This window comes from Zeus faber (genome assembly GCF_960531495.2).
Source record: "Zeus faber genome assembly, chromosome: 19".
Lineage (NCBI taxonomy): Eukaryota > Metazoa > Chordata > Actinopteri > Zeiformes > Zeidae > Zeus > Zeus faber.
Genome location: NC_137206.1, coordinates 21,419,148 through 21,439,991, shown reverse-complemented (window position 1 = coordinate 21,439,991; position 20,844 = coordinate 21,419,148). Strand labels below are relative to the sequence as shown.

Genomic DNA, 20,844 nt, shown 5'->3' with positions numbered 1-20,844 from the left:
ACCTTTTAAAAGTCTGCATTGTATTTTAGCTTCATATTTTAATTTCACTGGAAGGGGCAGCTGAAGCATGGATATTTACTTTGCCAAGTGTCAGTGTGAAGAACTCAAATGATAGTTAATCCGAGAAGTTCGAATAAAATGATCCTGCCTCCGATGTGAAAAGTGGGGCGGCGCGTTCTGCTTCCTCTGACAAGAAGAACCAAAACAAAACTCATCTGACTCTGCTTGTCATGCTGGCGGTGACGTGGGTAGGCGGCTCCACCCTGAGTCAGGTTTCCATTCCTCAAGACATTGCTTTCTGTATGTGACTTAGTATGGTCATGTTGAAACTGAATAAAAAACTGATGTAGGGCCTAAATCGCTGAAGTAAGGACTTCTGCCCGCAAAGGATGCAGAACAGGGAACAAAGGAACAGTGTCAGCTGCCCTACTAGACAGAAAACAACACACTGTCAATTAGGCAAATAGAGCAGACACATTTTCCAGTCCTCTGCCCTATTGGTGCTCCACCCATGATCCAATTAGTGAACTACTGGAATAAAACCAACCAACACCATGTTTGTTTTGGCAGCTGTGTGTATTTCAGTGTGGGACTATACACACCTCCTCTCTTGGCAGATGCACTGAAGCATGTACCGAGTGTACTAAACATACATGAAGAATACATAAAGAAAAATGTACATTCACAAGTCTTAGGCTGCTGTTGTGTCCTGTTATGTTTTTATAGGACACTTCATCAATCCCATTATTTCCATAAACAGGATTCAGGAGAGGATGCTGCACGAAGCTATTGGCTCATCTTTTTTAGATCATATCTGCTCTTTCCTGCTTTCCCTGGTTAGGGTTTCAGGGGACTGGAGCTGTCAGGCATCTTAAATGTCTCGCGTCCGTGCGTGCGTGTGTGTGTTCTAGTGGTGTCTGAGTCAAGGTGGGTACACTGTATGACACCCCGATTGACTCCCTGCAAGCACAAGGAGGTAGAGCGTGCATTCTCAAGACCCAAAACAAAATTCAAACCAAGGCATCCAGAGCTAGGAGGCAAACACCCTGATTACTGTACACCCTGTCCCGCACGCTAATTCATCCAATATGTTTGTATTTGTTTTGGCTGTGGGATCAAGTTCCACTGCCAGCTTCTCAACCAGAAGGCCGCAAAACAAAATGCGGATCTTCTTTGATAAAAGTCATCGTTTTTTCAGTCTTGATGGCAGGACGTATGCAGAGAAGGAAAAAAAAACACCAATCAAGACCGTTAATTCTATAATGAACACAGACATGACCACACACACACACACACACACACACAAAGCTGTTGCCCATGTACAGAGACGGTGAGGGCCATGGCGCACAGAGACACTCCCTGGCACCAGATGAGACGGCCAGCACCACAGACAACACCCACAACAATACCCACACACTAACACACCCCAGCTGGGCAGAGTGTATCCACACATACAGTACATACACACAGACTTCTACAGGCCTGGAGATAATCCAGCGTCAGAAAGCACGCTGTCTGGATCCATTTAAGAGCCATAAAACAAGCCTATTTTTCCACTCCTGCCTCAGAGGAAGCTGTTGTTGTCCTGCGTGCAGTTTCTGAATCTCTTCGCGTGTGAATGAGCTGAAGCCAGCTGTGTTTCAGTGACTTGCAAAAAAACCCCAAAAAACCATAGTGTCCAGGTAATGCAAGCATGAATGCACGCTGAGATCGGCAAAGGTATAATCCCATCGTAATCCCACACATTTGTTGTGGTAATGATGTTATTCTATTCCCACTGTGGACATAACATGGGTTGGTCTTTCCACGTACAGTATCTTTGGCATTTACTGTTGTTTATTTTTAGATTTGTGTCGCTCACAGACAGACAGACAGACAGACAAAGGTATATTAAGCTGTTACAGCAGCAAAGATTGGAAAATAAAAGGCAAATAACAATAAAAATAAAAATAAAAACACTCCAGGCAACAACCTCTGGGAACAGGATCACTAGCAAATAACTCTGACAACAGTCAATAAACCTCTGAGTATATAAACATGATGCAAAAATCTGTTTTTAACATCATGTCCATCTTGTCCTCATGTGCCCTTTCACTATTTGACGTTACTCCCCCCCCCGCTTCCTCCATGTCTTAACATGGACAAAGTCACACGATACAACTGCAATAAATTACAGCGTCGTCATTTAGAAACGGTTCAGCTGTACACAATGGTTCAGCATATCAATTATCATCATTCCGCGGTGCAGTGGTTCATCCGAAGCTCTGCATTCACAGCCCGGCCCCCGATCCATTTGCTTGGCCATTATGCAACCTGAGAACCCGTTCCTTCGGATCCGTTAAATGTTTGATGTGTGCATATGTGTGTGTGCGAGGGGGGCATTCGTGGCCGAGCGTTTCAGGACACTTAGTACAGCTCTGGCTGTGGGAATCTGACGATAATAATGCCCCAAACCCAGAGAGAGGCAGCAGCGCGACTTCCATATAAAGCACAAAAAAAAGTACAGCCCAACAAGCCAAGTATTTCAACCTCGTTATTCCGCTGACAACTGTCTGGGATGGCACCGGGCCGTTTCATCGTCGCACACATGCACTTCCACACCGCTCACACCAGTGTGACATTGTTCGCCTGTATTGAATAGGCTTGAGAAAAGCAAATTGTGTTGTCTTAATTTGTTCATAAACTTGCATCATTATTATTATCATTATTCTATTTATTCTTATTATTATATAACATAATTTCACCGATGGCTGTTGAGCTATAAATATAATCCGGACAGCAAAGAATGTAAATTACAGATTGAAAGTGTTGGCTGCGAGTAGGGTGATCATTGAAACAACAGAGTTCAAACACGGCCTCGAAGTTCACGATTCCATCATCGAATAAACAACTTCCTAAGAACGAAATTAAATGACAAAGTTTAAATAAAGGCTGAAAAAGTCTCGCAGCCAGTTGAAACCCTCAGTATTTTCTTCCGAGGAGTGCCCTCGCGTAGCTTTTCCTCATACACTGGCGTCAACAGAAAGCCAGCTGAGTCATTTCCCAGCTTGCATCTCTCCTCCCACAATTTTGAAGCCAACGTGGATAAACACGCTCCAGAGTCATACCACAGTCTCCTCGCACATATGACTGCAAACCCTATTAATCACGATCAATGCAACGTTCATGACAAGACAATGGTGAATTCCTTTGTGACGAAACAAAAGTGCGTGTCCGTGGTGTTACTTGTCTCTGTTCACAGAGGGTTTCGGTGTCGGTGCTGGAATTTTCCAAAAAGGAGAAGAGGCCATCTCGAACAGACATCTTCACGTGAGCAGACTGAATTGGAGGACAATGAGCACACACATATGGAATGGCTGAAAATAACAGGGTTAATATGATAACTGGGTAAAAGATCAAAGCAGCGTACGTTTCCAAGTGAAGGGCTGGCATGTAACAACAGGAAGTACCTAAATCCTGCACTTACTGAAGTCGAAATACCCAAAGGAAACAGTCGATATTAAACAAATCATGACTTTGTGTGACCTGGCGTGAAAACACCTTTCACCCTATTCGTTAAGCTTAATGTGTCGGTGGCCCAGGCTTGGTTCCGCAAAGGCTTTTACCGTCCCTTTTGGGAGGCTAAAACAAAAAAGTAAACCCTGATTACAAGCGGATAGTATTTATTGTGTGAAAACTGTCACGTAATGGTGTGAAAACCCCGAAATTGGAATGGAATTACTCAAGCCCTGAACATTGCTCAAGACATTACTTGAGTAAAAGTATTCACTTCCTTTCCACTTTGCATTCTATCCCCAATGCTGAAGGCCACTGGATACTGAGAGAAAACAACAGCGCGTGTGTTTGTGGGGAGTAAACACCAAGTGCTGGTTGAACACATTGTACTTGGGCAGATGTAATGATGTCTCACGCACAAACACCAATGAAGCTGCAGTCTTCCGGTTTAGTAGTTTGGAAACTACATGCATTTCTCTGGGTTATATGTGCGTGTTGGGGCATGGAAATTAACTGAGATACAGTGTTGACCCATTTATGGTTACTTTGTCTGCCTTGCATGTAGAGCTTTCAGGTGATTTGGTTGGAAGTGGTTTGCAGTGCAAGACGTAGCACCTGAAAGTGGCCTGAAATGCTCTGCATCCCCGATACAACATTTTACAGGGTCTGCAGCTCTGAAAAGCACGCGACAACTCCAGCCAATGTGACCCCAAAAGGCCGCTGGGAAGTCATCAATCTGATGTGGCCGGATTAGGATGATTCCACGTCAAAACCAAGACCCGACAGAGTCGACTTTGGACGCTGCTGCCACTATATGGCAGCCTACTGCTCCTACTATATGGCAGCCTACTGCTCCTAGGTACATCAGTTACTAGGATGGTGAAATGCATTTCATTGCCTCCGTACTTGTGCAATGACAATTTGTTTAATCAAATATTTACATAGAATAAATATTTGAGAAACAATCAGCAATGTAGATATTACAATAGTAACCAAGCAGATTGATTTTTAATAGAAAGAACATGAAGTTCTAGCCATCTATGAAGTCTGTAAGGTTAAGAAAATTGCATGACTTTAATTGAATGCAGCCCTTAAGACCACAAAATGACAACATTTTACTGCATTAAGACAACCAAAATCCCAGACGACATCGAGTCTCATCACTATATCAATATTATACACTTCGCCCAGCCCTATGAGACAGCCACGTACATTGTAGGTCGTGTCCTGAACCAAGGCCCCATAACAAATACCTACAGTGTGGAGCAGGGAAAACAGCGCCCTGAGATAATTATCAGAAAATGATGGAAGGAAGGATGAGCACTAGAGTTTCAGACTGCCTTTTTCTCTGGTTTTCCGAAGCGCAGGATCAGACACGTCTAGTATGCATTCCCTCGGGGGAACCAAAAGCGGGTGAACGCTGAGAAGGGAGACCTGGAAACAGCGTCTAGCATTATCAAAGATCTAGTGGAGGGCCCATTGTTAGTTTATGGAAGACAAATACATTTAGTCGCTGTGCAAATTTACAGTTCAAGCAATTGATAGATAAATATTCATATTCATAGATATTTATTCATCAGTTTGCCTTAAAAAAAGCTTTTTCCTTCCCGGATGGTGAGTGTCTCCTTCGGAAAGATGACTGGTTTTATGAGAACTGGCTAAATTTAGCCAATCTGGGAGAATTCTTTCCATTGGCCACATCCCTCTGGAAAACCAAAACAGGTCCTCTCCACCGTATATTGCAGTCAAACTTTCCTGCTACTGGAACACACTGAGAAAACAGCCTTCAGTAATACCCTCAAACCAAATCTACTGAGTTGAGGGTAGGACCAGTTAAACCACTACTTAAATGCCACCTGCAGCCAGTTTCACACCCTGCTTCCCCTTGAATGTTGCTGTAGTTACTTAACTGGATGTTGCGCAACAGTCTGCCAAACAGCGTGAAACTAAGTCAATCCTCGCCAGAAATACTGCCATACATAGAATCAATAATGAAGAGTAAAGGTAAACAGAGACTGTAAAGGTGTGTTCTCAGTGCCAGGGAATGAGGACGAGGAGGCAGGCGGAGGCAAAACAGCGCCAGTTGGCGTGTTTACTAACAAGTCCTTTTAAATGTATGTGGCTCGTGGGCCGAAAAGGAAACTCAGGGCTCGCAGGCCAATATATATAAATAGTCTAGGTTGATCTGTGGATCCCCGCTTCCTTGATCACCCGCTGTCCGTCTCGGATCGTTGCCTGTCAGGCTGACTTGCCTGCACGCTGATCCCTACTGTGGCGACACACACATACAATTATAACTTCCTGTTTTGGGGATCAGGCGAATCAGCGGAAGGACTCCGCTGATTCGCCTGATCCCCAGTAACTGAGCGGCCCTGGGATGGGAGACTGCACCGCCTGTCTGCAGCAGCGGCTTCGCCCCGCCCCCCTGGTCCCGGGGCCCCCCCCGCCCCCCACCACAGAGACATATTTGAGTTTTTGGGGCCAGGATTGTTTTCTACACCGCACCAGAAAAATGATAAATATCCGATTCCATCGACACTCGTTGTCAAAACGCTCACGTCCCTCGCTCGCAAATGGCCGTGACAGCTTGGATGATCATGTCTAGCTTTTGCCTAGAACTGTTTTACCAACAGCTTGAGAGTTTCAACCTGATGAAGGTCTATGTTGGTATAAACATGTCAAGACTGGTAAAACGTTTCCGGAGATCTAGACATTTTAAATCAATAATATCAAACGCTTGATTTGTGACTTTCGGTTATGGAGGCATAGAGAACGGACACGTGGTGCCAACCTCAGCTCAATGGCTCGCTAAAATTTGCCTGATTTAGAAGCGGAAACTTTCGAAGTGGAAAGGGGCGCACAGGTCGCTGCAGCGACGCCCGGCGCTCGGCGCCAGGCCCCGTGCCGTTGTGATCCGGCTCCTCCGTTACTCCGACACCGTCAAGATTTTCGATGCAGCCCGGAAGAAAAAAGCTTACTTCAATATGGCAATTCGACAATCGTGATTTTTCAGAGACATGTCTACGGCCCTGTAGAAAAAGAGGAAAGCCTTTGCTCCACCGAAAAGGAAACTCAAAAAAAAGGACATTACTCTCAGATTGCCGCATCCGACCGCCTTTACTATGGATCTAGAGGGAGGAAGGCGCACCTTTACAATGCCGCAAGCTGCCGAAAACTACTTGAAGAAATATCACTCAGACGTGCTGCAAAACGAACAAGCTAATTATCCAGCTCAGGAGCTAGAACATACATATGGACTCCTACCATATGCCGCAAAATAATCTTTCTGTGGTAGAACAAAATGGTTACCGTGCGCAGGCACCGCTTTACTCTTAGTTGGTTTTTATTTTACTTTCTCTTGTTATGATGTTCAAGGTTTCTCACACCGGGAGAGTAGCCGCAATAGCCTCCCTAGGTGTTATTAAAGGGAATTGTCCTACTTCATAAAATGTTTGAATTGTGTTTTCACTTCAACTGAGTGTACATTTTTGTTATAAACTTGGCTAAATGACAAATGGCCATTAACATTAATAATGTTGCAGGTTGGGTTACAGCTGCATTAAAAAAGCATCAATAAGACTAAGGTTTTGGCACTTCCTCAGTTGGGGAGGAAGTAGGGTAAAAGGGGGGCATGTAGGGTTTGGTTTGACCTTTTTTTTTTTTTGTTTTGTTTTTTGTTTTTTTGTTTGTTTCTTATTTATTTTCTTTCTTCTTTTATATTTGCCTTCAACAACGATACAGGACATACAAATGAATGGCTTAGATAAACAGTGGCCTGAGCGAGATATCCTGACTGGTGTAATTGGATCTTATGTTACCTAATTGGAAAAATAGATATGGGAAATGACAACTGTAGCGTTTAGGTATTTGACATGGAACACTAATGGCATCAATAAACTGTCCAAACGTAAAAACGTACTTAACTTTCTGAAAAATCATAAAATAGACATAGCTTCATAGCAACTTCTACAGGAGACACATCTAACAGATGCTGAACATGCCAAACTGATACGTCAATAGCAGGGACAGATCTTCTATTCATCGTTTACATCCCAATCTCGGGGAGTTGCCACATTAATAAGTAAAAATGTCCCTTTGCATGTGGATAACGTTGAGAAAGACAAACAGGGCAGATACCTGATCCTTAAAGGCACCATAGCAGGTGAATCTACTTCTTATTTTTCTTTCGCCTGCTCCCGTTAGGGGTCACCACAGCGGATCATCTGCCTCCAATACCTTCTGTTCTGCGCATCTTCCTCCCTTACACCAACCGCCTGCATGTCCTCCCTCACCACATCCATAAACCTTCTCTTTGGCCTTCCTCTTTTCCTCTTGCCTGGCAGCTCCATCCTCAGCATCCTTCTCCCAATGTAACTCTCATCTCTCCTACACGCGTGTCCAAACCATCTCAATCTGGCCTCTTTCACTTTTCCACCAAACTGTCCAACCTGAGCTGTCCCTCTAATGTACTCATTCTTAATCCTGTCCATCCTTGTCACTCCCATTGAAAATCTTAACATCCTCAACTCACCTCCAGTTCAGCCGCCTGCCTTTTTGTCAGTGCCTCCACTAAAACGTACAACGTAGCTGGTCTAACTACTGTCCTGTAGACCTTCCCCTTCACTCTTGCTGGAACCCGTCTGTCACACATCACTCCGGACACTCTTCTCCACCCACTCCACCCTGCCTGTGCTCTCTTCTTCACCTCTCTCCCGCACTCTCCTCTGCTTTGGATGGTCGACCCCAAGTACTTGTACTCATCCGCTTTCTCCATCTCCACTCCTTGCATTCTCAGCTTTTCGCCGCCCTCCCTCCCTCCCATTCAGGCACATGTATTCTGTCTTACTCCTGCTGACTTTCATTCCTCTTCCCTCTAATGCATGCCTCCACTTCTCCAGGCTCTCCCCAACCTGCTCCCTACTCTCGCTACAGATCACAATGTCATCCACGAACATCATAGTCCACGTAGACTCCTGCCTGATTTAATCTGTTAACCTGTCCATCACCATTGCAAACAAGAAAGGGCTCAGAGCTGATCTTTGATGCAATCCCACCTCCACTTTGAATGCCTTCGTCACGCCTATTGCACACCTTACTACTGTCTGACTGTCCTCATACATATCCTGTACCACTCTTACGTACTTCTCTGCCACCCACGACTTCCTCATGCAATATCACACTTCCTCTCTCAGCACCCTGTCATACACTTTCTCTAAATCCACAAAGACACAGTGAAACTTCCTCTGGCCTTCCCTGTACTTTTCCATCAGCATTCTTAAAGCAAACATTGCATCTGTAGTACTCTTTCCTGGCATGAAACCATACTGCTGCTCACTGATCCCCACCTCTCCTCTTAACCTAGCCTCCACTACCCTTTCCCATAGCTTCATGCTGTGGCTGATCAACTTTATTCCACTGTAGTTACTACAGCTCTGTACGTCTCCCTTAATCTTGAAGTTGTGTACCAGTACACTTCTTCGCCACTCCTCCGGCTTCCTCTCCCTTTCCAGGATGGTGTTAAACAGTCTTGTTAGGAACGCCACTGCCATCTCACCTAAACATTTCCGTGCTTCCACAGATAGGTCATCTGGGCCAACTGACTTTCTACTCTTCATCTTCTTTAATGCTGTTCTCACCTCATCCTTGCTAATTTGCTGCACGTCTTGATCCACTATCCCCCCATCATCCACTCTTCTCTCCCTCTCATTTTCTTCATTCGTCAACTCCTCAAAGTACTCCTTTCACCTTCTCAACACACTCTCCTCAGTAGTCAGCACATTCCCATCATTATCCTTCATCACCTTAACCTGCAGTACATCCTTCCCAACTTGGTCCCTTTGTCTTGCCAATCAGTACAAGTCCCTTTCCCCTTCCTTACTGTCCAACCTCTCGTACAACTCGTCGCATGCCTTTTCCTTTGCCACTTCTCTCTTCGCCTTGCGCCGCATCAGCTTGTACTCCTGTCTACTTTCTTCATCTCTCTGAATATCCCATTTCTTCTTCGCCAACCTCTTCTGCTCTATGCGCTCCTGTACTTCCTCATTCCACCACCAAGAGTCCTTGTCTTCCTTCCTCTTCCCGCATGATACACCGAGTACCTTCTTGACCTTCTCCCTCACCACTTCTGCAGTTGTTTCCCAGTCATCTGGTAACCGTTCATTCCCACCTACTGCCTGCCTTACCTCTTCCCTAAATTACATGCGACACTCCTCCTTTTTCAACTTCCACCATTTTATCTTTGGCTCTTCTTTCAATTTCTTCCTCTTCTGGGCCTCCAGAGTCATCCTACAGACCACCATCCGATGCTGCCTAGCAACACTAATATTTATGGCCTGAATTATGACTGCCCTCAATTTTTCCAAAGTCTGTTTTTCAAACTTGCGTGTCCTTCTAATGAGCTTGTTATAGATGGAGATATGAATCTAGTTTTGGATCCATCCTTAGATCAGTCATCTTCTAATTCCAAAATCCTAACCCAAGCAGCTAAGGCACTCCAAAAAGAAATGTTAGATTTCAAACTTATAGATGCCTGGAGGGAAAGATGTAAATTGTTGCGCGAACACTCTTTTTACTCACATGCTCATAAAAGCTAATCCAGAATTGATATATTTCTTGCTCACGCCGAAAGAATCCACCTCATATCCTCATGTGAATATCTACCTATAACTCATTCAGACCATTCTCCTCTTATGCTCCTGATGGCTCAGAAGAACATTGCTAGTAGTCATAGACTATGGCGATTCCCCATGCACCTGCTCAATGACACAGATTATGTTAAAGTTATCAAAAACAACATTGACAGTTTTCTTACCATTAACAGAGCGACCGCCTCACCAACTGCTGTGTGGGAGTCCTTAAAGGCTTATTTAAGAGGTGAGACCAGAAGTTATGTGTCATGGAAAAAAACAATATTTGTTAAAGGCCAAAACACATGAATCAGAGATTAAGAATCTTGTAAAGGAGCATTTTCAAACGCAAAATGAGACGACTTTCGACTTGCTAAACAACAAAAGGATTGAGTATGACGTACTAACCACTCAAGTGATTGAAAACGCGGTGGCCAGAACTAAACAAAAGTATTATTAGTAACAAGGGGATCAGAGTGGTAAATGACTAGCCTGGCAGATCTAAAAAAAAGGACAGCTCAAGATGTATCCCCTCAGTTAAGATCAATGATGGTGTCACTGTAGTTCATAATCTAAAACTTATGAATGAAACCTTCGAGGACTTCTACCTGAACCTGTACTCCTGTCAGGGTGTAGATACTAATATAAAATGAATAACTTCTTAGCGGGACTCACCACACCGGGGTTGACTGCGGAGATACGGGACAGTCTAGAAGCTGACATCACTAAACAGGAAGTTCTAGGTGCAATAGGAAAGCTTTCGGGAGGAAAATCGCCAGGGCCAGATGGGTTTCCTGTGGACTTCTACAAAGAATTTGCATCTAATCTGATTACACCACTGATGGATATGTTCAAGCATGCACTTGAGATCCACCAGCTACCCAAAACTTTAGAACAGGCTCCGATTACAGTTCTGTTAAAGCAGGCAAAGATCCAGAACTCTGTGGATCCTATAGGCCCATTGCCCAACTCTCATCAGAATATAAAGTGTTTATCAAGGTTATAGCCACCAGACTGCAGCATGTGATACCTAGCTTTATGACTAAAGATCAGACAGGCTTCATTCAAAATCGCCTTTCCTCTGATAATAATCAAAGGTTCCTCAACATAATTCACTGTGCCGAAAAAAATCAATACCCCTGAAATGGCCCTTTCTCTGGATGCTGAAAAGGCATTTGATCGTTTAAAATGGTCCTTTCTTTTTTCAGTTTTACAAAAAATTAATTTTGGTCCAAATTTAATACGAATGATTCAGATGCTCTATCTCAATCCAACAGCGATGATTCGAACAAATGACAATATTTCTTCGCTTTTCCCCTTGTCACGTGGTACACGCCGGGGTTGTCCCTTGTCTCCGCTACTCTTCTCGTTGGCAACTGAACCCCTCGCCATCGCGAGAGCACACCCTGTTATAGAGGGTGTTATCGTGGATCAGGAAACGCACGTCATCTTGCTATATGCTGATATTATGTTGTACTTGACCAATGTAAGGTCATCTCTCCCTGCCCTGTGCTCCCTATTGGATGAATATAGCTGCTTGGTTTGCAAATACCCAACCAATTAGACCAAATCTTCTTCCTCCACTATGACAACCTGTTTAAAAAAGTGGAAGTAGATTTGGAAAGGTGGAAGTCTTTACCTTTATCCCTAATTGGACGAACAAACTGTATAAAAATTAATATACCCTACCCAAATTTCTTTAACTTTTTCAAGCACTCCCAACACCAACCCCGAAAGCCTTCTTTGAGAATTTGGATACAGATTTCTAGATTCCTGTGGAATGGTAAATTTCCTAAAGTCAAGCTTAAAACCCTATGCTGTCCCACTGAACAAGGAGGGCTAAACCTACCTGACTTTCATTTATACTATCTGGCTGCTCAATCCAGAGCTATTTGGACATGGATTAAAGACTTGGAACTCCCTCCACCGTGGAAACCAACTGAACAGTCTCATGCAGCAGCAGTAGTGTTGTCGAGTATTACATTTATTCACTGTTATCAGTCAGAAAAATGTAACCCCAAATCCTTTGATAAAACATACATCTAAAGTATGGCATCAAAGTCTACTGTTAGAATACTGTTATTACAACTCTTGTTATAATTATGATTCATTTATTTATTTTATTTCACTTCCTTTATTTACTTTATTATTATTTTTAAACTTATTTGTGTTTTTCTTTGTCCATTATGGACATTCTGAAGGGGGGGGTTAATGTCTGATGCTGTTATTACTGATTATATTGTTGTATTGTATATTTTGTTGTGTGTGGTGGGGGGGACTCAATAAACATTAAAAATAAATAAATAAATGCTTGATTTGTTATCACTGTATTGGGATATAGACATCACAACACAGAATATTTTGCTTCATACCCAACTTAGGCTTCCATTTCCTGTCTCACAATATACTGAATACAATACATCTGCAAAAAACGTAAATAAATGTCAATATTAAACATTGAGTGGGTGAAACACACATAGCTGGGGAAGAAAGGTTTGTCAAGTATTGTTTTCAAACTGAGATGATGGGAAAAAAGTTTGGTCGATAGAAGGTTATTACATTGAATTAAAATTTTAACAAAAAAAAAAAATTAAGTAGCCATTGAAAAATTACCTGATGAACTTCCATGTCTTTGTTTCATTCTCTATAAATGTTTAAATTGTGGAAAAAATGTCATTGTCCAACAGCAAGTGATTGAATCCACTAGACGGGACAATAAGCTATAAGCATTTCCCCCCACCCCATTTACAGAGAAGGAAACAAATTCACATAAACATTACTGTAAATTATTATAGACAACTATTAAAGGACAAGGATTAAAAATATATTTTTCTAATATGAGATAAAACCAAAGTTAAGAGATTTCTAAAATAAAAACAAATTGAAATGAGTACAAATAAAACAAAAACAAATGGTTCAAGCTCATAACATTTTACCAAAATGAAAACAAAAAAAAAAAGTCATTTCTAGATAGTTAAATAAATTAGAAAAGTGTATCGCCTGCAAAGACATCATTCAGTTTCACCATAATGTACAATTAATGACAAATGAAACCAGACAAAGTGGTGCGGTGCGGGACACCTCAGAGGACATTGTTTTCCTGCCCTTTGTCAGAACTTCAGAGAGCTTCAACTCAGAACAGGAAGCATCGAGATGGAATTTCCCAATTTCACACAAGAGCTACGGGGAGCAGGATACACGTAGACGGCATTACAGATTTGTGCATAATGACGACAATTTTCAAACCTAGACTGTAAATATCTGTTGCTTGACCCAAAAATGGGCAACAGCTGTTGAAGCAATAGGGAATTAGTTGCATAATTAACAGTGTGAGTGTGTGTGTGTGTTAGTGTGGTTGCAAGATGAAGACCAAGTTTCGTTACGTATTATATAGAGGCGTGGTGAAGTGGTTCACTGTCAGATCAGGAAGAGAGTGTGTACATATTTAAATGTGTGTTGACGCATGACTGCAGGCGTGTGTGTGTGTCTCGGTGTCTCAGCTGGCGGCGTTGTTGTTGGTCTCAGTCTTCTCGGTGTTCTCCATCTTGTCAGCCTTCCAGAAAAAAAGACCAAATAGAAAACACCGCGTGAGCTACAACATCGAGAGAGATGCAACTAAGACTACTTATAGTGGTCTGGTGATGGTTTATGGGGGTACCATTGCGAATGAGAGCTTTGCTTTCAACTGATCTTCCCCTGATTAAATAACGTTTATCCATCTATCTATTTACTGGATAAGTTCAATTATTTTTCCCAGTGACAATTCTCATTAAAGTGAGCGGTTGGTCACCAACCATGAGAACCAAAGCTTCCTTTTGGGACTCATTCAGGATGTGCCTGATCTGTGCTCACCGCCTTGATGGATGATGCACTGGCTGAATGGAGACTTACCTTCTTTCTGAGGAAGGGCGGCTCTTTCCAAATCGTCTCCACAGCCGAGCGACCCTGCTGACCCCACTGGCGAATCGAGCCGCTGCTTTCCTGTTAACCCAACATATAAATACTGAATAAAGACATACAAACCATACCTCTTGGACCAATGCACTTTTGGATTTGTCTGGGCTACATCTTGCACATAGACACAGCCACATCGACTGGTTTTAGTATGAACACTACTATTATCATTATTTTATTACTATGAACACCGATCAGCCACAACATTAAAACCACTGACAGGAGAAGTGAATAACATTGCTCATCTGGTTTCAATGGCATCTGTCAAGGGGTGGGATATATTAGGCAGCAAGTGAACAGTCAGTTCTTGAAGTTGATGTGTGGGAAGCAGGAAAAATGGACAAGTGTAAGGATCTGAGCCACTTTGACAAGAGACAAATTGTGATGGCTAGACGACTGGGTCAGAGCATCTCCAAAACGGCAGGTCTTGTGTGGTGTTCCTGGTATGTAGTGGTTAGTACCTACCCAAAGTGGTCCAAGGAAGGACAACGGATGAATAGGTAACAGGGTCATAAGCACCCAAGGCTCATTGATGCGCTGTATGTATATGTATGTGACAAATAATCTCTTGAACTTGAACTTGAACTTGCAGAGCGAAGTCTAGCCCGTCTGGTCCGATCCCACAGAAGAACTACTGTAGCACATATTGCTGAAAAAGTTAATGCTGCTGTGATAGAAAGGTGTCAGAGTGCCCGTGCTGACCCCTGTCCACCGCCGAACGCACCTCCAATGGACATGTGAGCGTCAGAACTGGACCATGGAGCAATGGAAGAAGGCGGCCTGGTCTGATGAATCACGTTTTCTTTAACATCACGAGGATGGCCGGGTACGTGTGCGTCATTTACCTGACGAAGAGATAGCACCAGGATGCATTATGGGAAGAAGGTAAGCCGGCGGAGGCAGTGTGATGCTCTGGGCAATGTTCTTCTGGGAAACCTTGGGTCCTTGGCATTCATGTGGATGTTACTTTGACCCGTACCACCTACCTAAACCTTGTTGCAGATCAAGTACACTCCTTCATGGCAACGGTATTCCCTGATGGCAGTGGCCCCTTTCAGCAGGATAATGCCCCACGCCAAACTGCAAAAGTTCAGGAATGATTTGAGGAACATGACAAAGAGATCAAGGTGTTGACTTGGCCTCCAAATTCCTCAGATGTCAATCCAATGAAGAATCTGTGGGATGTGCTGGAACAACAAGCCTGATTCTTGGGAGCCCCACCTCACAACTTCCAGGACTTAAAGGATCTGCTGCTAACGTCTTAGTGCCAGATACCACAGGACACCTTCAGAGGTCTTGTGGAGTCCATGCCTCCACGGGTAGAGCTGTTTTGGTGGCACGAGGGAGGGGGCTACACAATATTGGGCATATTTTAATGTTGTGGCTGATTGGTGTACATCCATACATATTTTTCTATATGGAGGTAGGAGGGGACGGGGCCTGAAAGGTTAATCTTAGTCTGGCAATTGATGGGCCAGTACAGGGAAATAGCCTGCTCCATTCCTCTGCTCCCCTCCAGAACTTTAAAGTCTCTTTAGGATCACCTCCAGCCAAAATAAATTACGTTTTACGACTGCCTTGAGAACGGATGACAGATTCGGGAATGTAGTGACCACTGTGGACTCTGCAATTACAATATATGGTATTAGCACTACTATTCTTATAATTATAATTATTATTTTTACTACTACAACTATTTTTATTATTATTATCATTATAATGCAATTACTATGAACAGTAATTATCACTGCTATTCTACCATACTGTATGTTTTTATGATTTTTTTTTTATGGCACACACACCTTGAACAAGGAGGCAGCCTGTTGAGGATAAAACATGGAAGCAGTAAGAGCCATCAGACCAACAGGAAATACCAACCGCTTTACCCTGGAACCTGGCGAGAGACAGAGAGAGCGAGGCAGAGGGAGGGAGGTAAGGGGAAATGACAGAAAAAGTAAACAATAGGAAGTGATGGTAAAGAGAAAGAAATGCAATCAGACAGAGGGAAAAACAATGTAACCCCATCGTCCATCATGCACCGTTCTCTGTGGCGCTGCTCTAAGGCTTCTGCCATTACTGTTAGACGAAGCAAGAACTCATGTAAAGAGGTAGACCCTTCATTAAGCAATACCGGGCAAAACAAGATTATTTGGTTTTTAAATAAAAACCTAAAATAAAATGTTTTGAAATAAAGACCTAAAATAAAATGCATCCCCCAAGGGCAGTTTAGAACATTTTTATTTCACTATTGAAAAATAACTGCCAATTGGAATGCATGGTCAAAGAAGTGGTCACTAATGGGGAAAATTCCCATAAAGTGAACCAAGTTGCATAAAATAATTGTACTATTACTGTCTGGATTTTCCTGGTGGGCTTATGGCTTTGAATCTCTGAGCCTAAAGCTCCCATCTCCCTATTATCAGTTTGTCTGTCTGGTGGCTCCGCGATGATAAGGCGCCGTCACTGTGTTAGTGTGCTGCAGTGGAACGGGGACACAGTCACGTCACCTTTGGCCAGGTAGAGTCCCAGGAACCCGGAGAATCCAACCACACCCACACTGGGGTACAGCTCAGGGGGCGGGTCGCTCAGATACTGGTACACATCTTGTGGGTGGGGGGTAAGCGAGATAGTGAGAGAGAGAGAGAGAGAGAGAGAACCTGTCACTCGGGTAAAACCTTCACAAATCGGACTCAAAACTTTAAGGTTTTCCTGCTGTGTCCTCCGACACAAATACACACACACTCTCAACCGTCCCAAAACGGTGGAAAGGGCTTTATGTGTCACTGCACTTCTATATAGCACAAAGGCTGTGACCTTTTCCCTTAATATGTTGTTCATACCAGGGCTTCCCACACCCCCTATAGGTCCTTGAAGCAATTGCAAGGGGTCTGCGACAAAATGTATGTGTTATGGCTTTTTTTTCTTCTTTCTTATACTCCTATGAAAAAGTTTGGGAATAAATACCTGGTTCAGACTCATCGTGTAATCTTGCATTCAAAAGCATATTATTTCCATTGAGACAAAACCTGGCGGTAACTGTCTCTGTATGACAGTCACTGACTTACTGTATATGTTGTAGTTCGCACAAAATAAACATCAGGCAAATTTACAGAAGGAGATGATGGCCTGGTATCCCTGTAGAGCCATACCTATCATTCTTGTAAAAGTATTTCAGAGCCAAACCATCCACCCCCACCCCCTCCCTCCAACACGTATATGCAGTGAAATGTCATGACACCCGGTAATTACGCACAATAAGCTCTATAAGCTCTAAAAATACTAAAATGTGCGTAATCGACACGAAGAGGATTTCTCCCTAGAGTGTTTAACAAAACAAATCCACTCAACAGAAAAGTTATTGTGACAACTGACAACGCACTGTTTGTCTGTGTGTGTGTGTATGTATGTATGTATGTATGTATGTGTGTGTCTTACCTGTGACTGTTCTGACTGTGGAGTTCAAGGTGGGCTCCACCGTTTTGTAAACCTCCTGTTTCCAGTGAAGCAAACAAGGTACAGAGCACATCTCATTTATCTCATGACGACACAGGCTTAATGTGGCTTTAGGAACCACAAAAAACAGCTTCCTCTCACTCACTCTGAAGTGCTGCTGGATTGGTTGTGCTAAATAATAATAATAATGCATTTTACAACTGAAGAACACATGCACAGATTCCAACACACTTGGCAGCGCATTAAATGATTTTAACCCCTAAAAGTAATAAAGTACGAAAATTAAAATTCTAACCTTTACCTATATGAAGTCATCCAAAAGGCTGACATAAGACAGACAGGTGAAAGTGAACGCAATCGGTGAACAGCGGTGAGACACTTACTTCCACTTTCCCAATGGCAGAGTCACTGGTTTGCTGCAGAAACAAAACAGAAACGTTTATGACACTCAACATAACCAATTTGGAAACTCAACACGCCCTGAATTCTAAATGTATATTTTAGTCTTATCAACATATTAAAGAATTACATTTCCCAATAGAGAAAAATAATGGAACACAGTAGTAGAGAAATATAGAGAAAGGGAATAAAGTGGTACGGGTAAGAACATGTCTGCTACACCCAAACGGTGGTGTGTCTGCTGATATGGCAACATTTTACTGTTTCAATGCTTTTATTTACACAGTTTGGGGATGCATCAGCCTACTGACCCACTCAAAGCAAACTCTAGAGCTTTTAATCTCCTTGAAATCTCCATTGTTAGAATACTGTGGTCATGAACTCTCCCTGACTCATGGAGGTGATCATGCTTTTTTTCTTTTACATCCCGTGACGGTTGCCAATTCTAACTCCTGCAATGTGATGCAGACCGTGAAACGGAACCTAGCTGAGAAATTAAATCTTCCCTTTGTGAGATTTAAAAAAAAAATGGACAAAACAAAACACAGAGTACAAGAATTATGTGTTTTGTTTACTCTTTCAGTCAGACTGTAAGAGGCCTTACAGTCAGAATGTGTCACACAGCCTCTGGGCTTCTGCTCTGTGTTGCAAAAATACGAGAAAAAAACAAGTGGAATCCTGAGAATAGCCCTAAGGGTTTGGATAGATGCATCAACAATCCCAAAAAATGCAAAGATACAAAATATGTGGGTTGAGGTTTTGCAGACATTTAGAGGGCACATTGAGCCCAGCTACATAGGATGTGATGTCAGCTTAAGTCACGTTGAGCCAAACTCATGTGAATACATGTAATGACAACAGTATTTATGCTGGGGAATGACCGAAAACATCACATCATTTGTCAGGAATGGATGACTGGAGCGTTATGGAACAGCCCAAATTTCCCAGACTTGGAAAGGAACACGAGTGCAGCTGCGCCTCTTTCTTCCTGGGTTTTCTGCCAACAACCTTTAGAAGGCATAAAAATGTCCATGAAAAAAAAAAAAGAGGAATGGCAGATTGTTTTTGAATAAAGGCAAGACTTGACCCAGCTCATGCCACATTTTCAAACAGCATATTAGGAGGACACTTAATGGATGCTGTCGTGCACGTGATTGTCAGAAATTCATGGATTTTTTTTAAGAGATCCCAAGACCTTGTTTGAATAACTGCTGCTATCATAGGTGGTTCATAGCAGTTTTCGGATCTGGCATAGTTGACATGTGCGTCAGATGTGGACACACCTGGTGCTTCCTGACAAAGGCAATTGCTTGGAAACCTGCTAGACGCAGCCGAGCACTCACCGCCGTCATTTCCTGCTTCCTGTACCCTTCATGAGAGCAATAATCTCAATAAAATATGCTGCTGTCATGGCAGCAATCTGCTGCCTCCCAAAAGAAAGAATTCTGCATAGTCACCAGATCACACTATGTGCAATATTTTGGAATGAAGGAAAGAGAAGTCAGCGCTTACGGTGGAGCCCTGACTTTAGGCGTGGGAAAAACAAAGTCAGGTTATTCGTTTTGATGTCTTTGTCCACAGTTTTGCAAACAGTAAAGACCCTTTCATTTCATTTACGCAACGTCTCCTCGGTAATGAATAAGGCGGCATAACTATTACAAAGGGAGCAAATATAATCCGAGCGCAGGAAAATTACAGCTGCTCCCAGTTTAGCGGCTGATTTATTAGGACCCTCTGTTCCAATCAAGCACATGACTGCATTTCCCAACCCCACTGAAAGGCATGGAGTCAGAAGAAGAGAGAAGGAAAACAAATAAAAATTGGAACTTCCATAGCCCTCCCCTCCCCCTAGTCTCTCAACTCCTCCTTGGCCTCAACTGTAGGTGCAGTCGACCAGAGCGGCCCCGGTACCTGGATGTGGTCAGTGTACGGCTCGGCCCATTTCCTCACGGAAGCAACACTCTGCTCCAGCGGCGCGGCCCGGGGCTCGGCGTGCCTGGGCTGCGGCTCCGGGATGGTGTACAGGGAGGGCAGCTGCCGATAAAGAGGGGGCACACACACGCGAGAGGAGCGAATGCAAAACAAGGGAACGGGGCTTCACACCGTAACGTGAAGGCGCGGTGGACCGTGACCCACCTCGCCAATGTTGGCCACCACGGCGGAGGTTTTCTTCTTGCCCTCGCCGGCGGCAAGCGCCGTCCCGGCCATGAGGCCCGCCAGCCCCGAGCCTGCGAGCGACAGCGACACCTGGTGGCAGAGGGCAGCACGTGCGGCCGAGTGACCGCTAGGTTAGCATTGCGTTAGCCGCCGGCAACAATAACAGTCGATGCGAATACTACGATTACAATGCTGGTTACTGTTTTGTCGATACGTTGTCAAAAAACAAACAAACATTGTCGTGTGTTTTCTAGAATAATTCACATTACAGCACTGGTGATCGGGTGGATTTTCATTGAATTTCAACGCGTCATTACCAGCCTGCCTTGAGACATGTCGTCCGGTGACGTCATGGACTTTTCTACGGTAAGCGTCAGGGATCAAAAAGAGGCGAAAGTAAACACCGCATTACATTTTATAATCCAATATTGTTTATGTACCTAACATCATAATGTTATAAGTTTAATGGGCAATCGCTATTATACTGTTGGCATAATGTATATTGTAAACACGGAGACTATTAAGTAAAACAGTTTGTTACCTAGTGTAGATAAAACCTTGTATGTTTCGGTATGTTGTGCACTGATGACTGGAGGTAAGGTCCTTGTGTGTGTACACATACTCCAACCAGACGTGGAAAGGTTACCAATATCAACCTTTATTTCTGGAAAGGATTACAAATTGTTCCAAACAAGTACTACTCAGATTATAATTGCGTTAATCTGGTTTCGTTTAACTTCCGTTTTCGGATACAGTCACT

At 43.3% G+C, this 20,844-nt stretch overlaps 1 protein-coding gene across 1 annotated transcript; it reads right to left on the bottom strand.

The window, feature by feature from the left end:
* Positions 1-12,436: 12,436 nt before the first annotated feature.
* Positions 12,437-20,419, bottom strand: apoob (apolipoprotein O, b; the record flags this gene model as incomplete). The annotated part of the gene is made up of 9 exons (XM_080020442.1): positions 12,437-13,674; positions 14,013-14,102; positions 15,878-15,969; positions 16,583-16,678; positions 17,511-17,565; positions 17,912-17,944; positions 19,839-19,961; positions 20,064-20,174; positions 20,402-20,419. 9 exons carry the CDS (start codon positions 20,417-20,419, stop codon positions 13,618-13,620), a joined length of 675 nt encoding a protein of 224 aa, XP_079876568.1. The 3' UTR covers positions 12,437-13,617.
* Between the last annotated feature and the right edge of the window lie 425 nt (positions 20,420-20,844).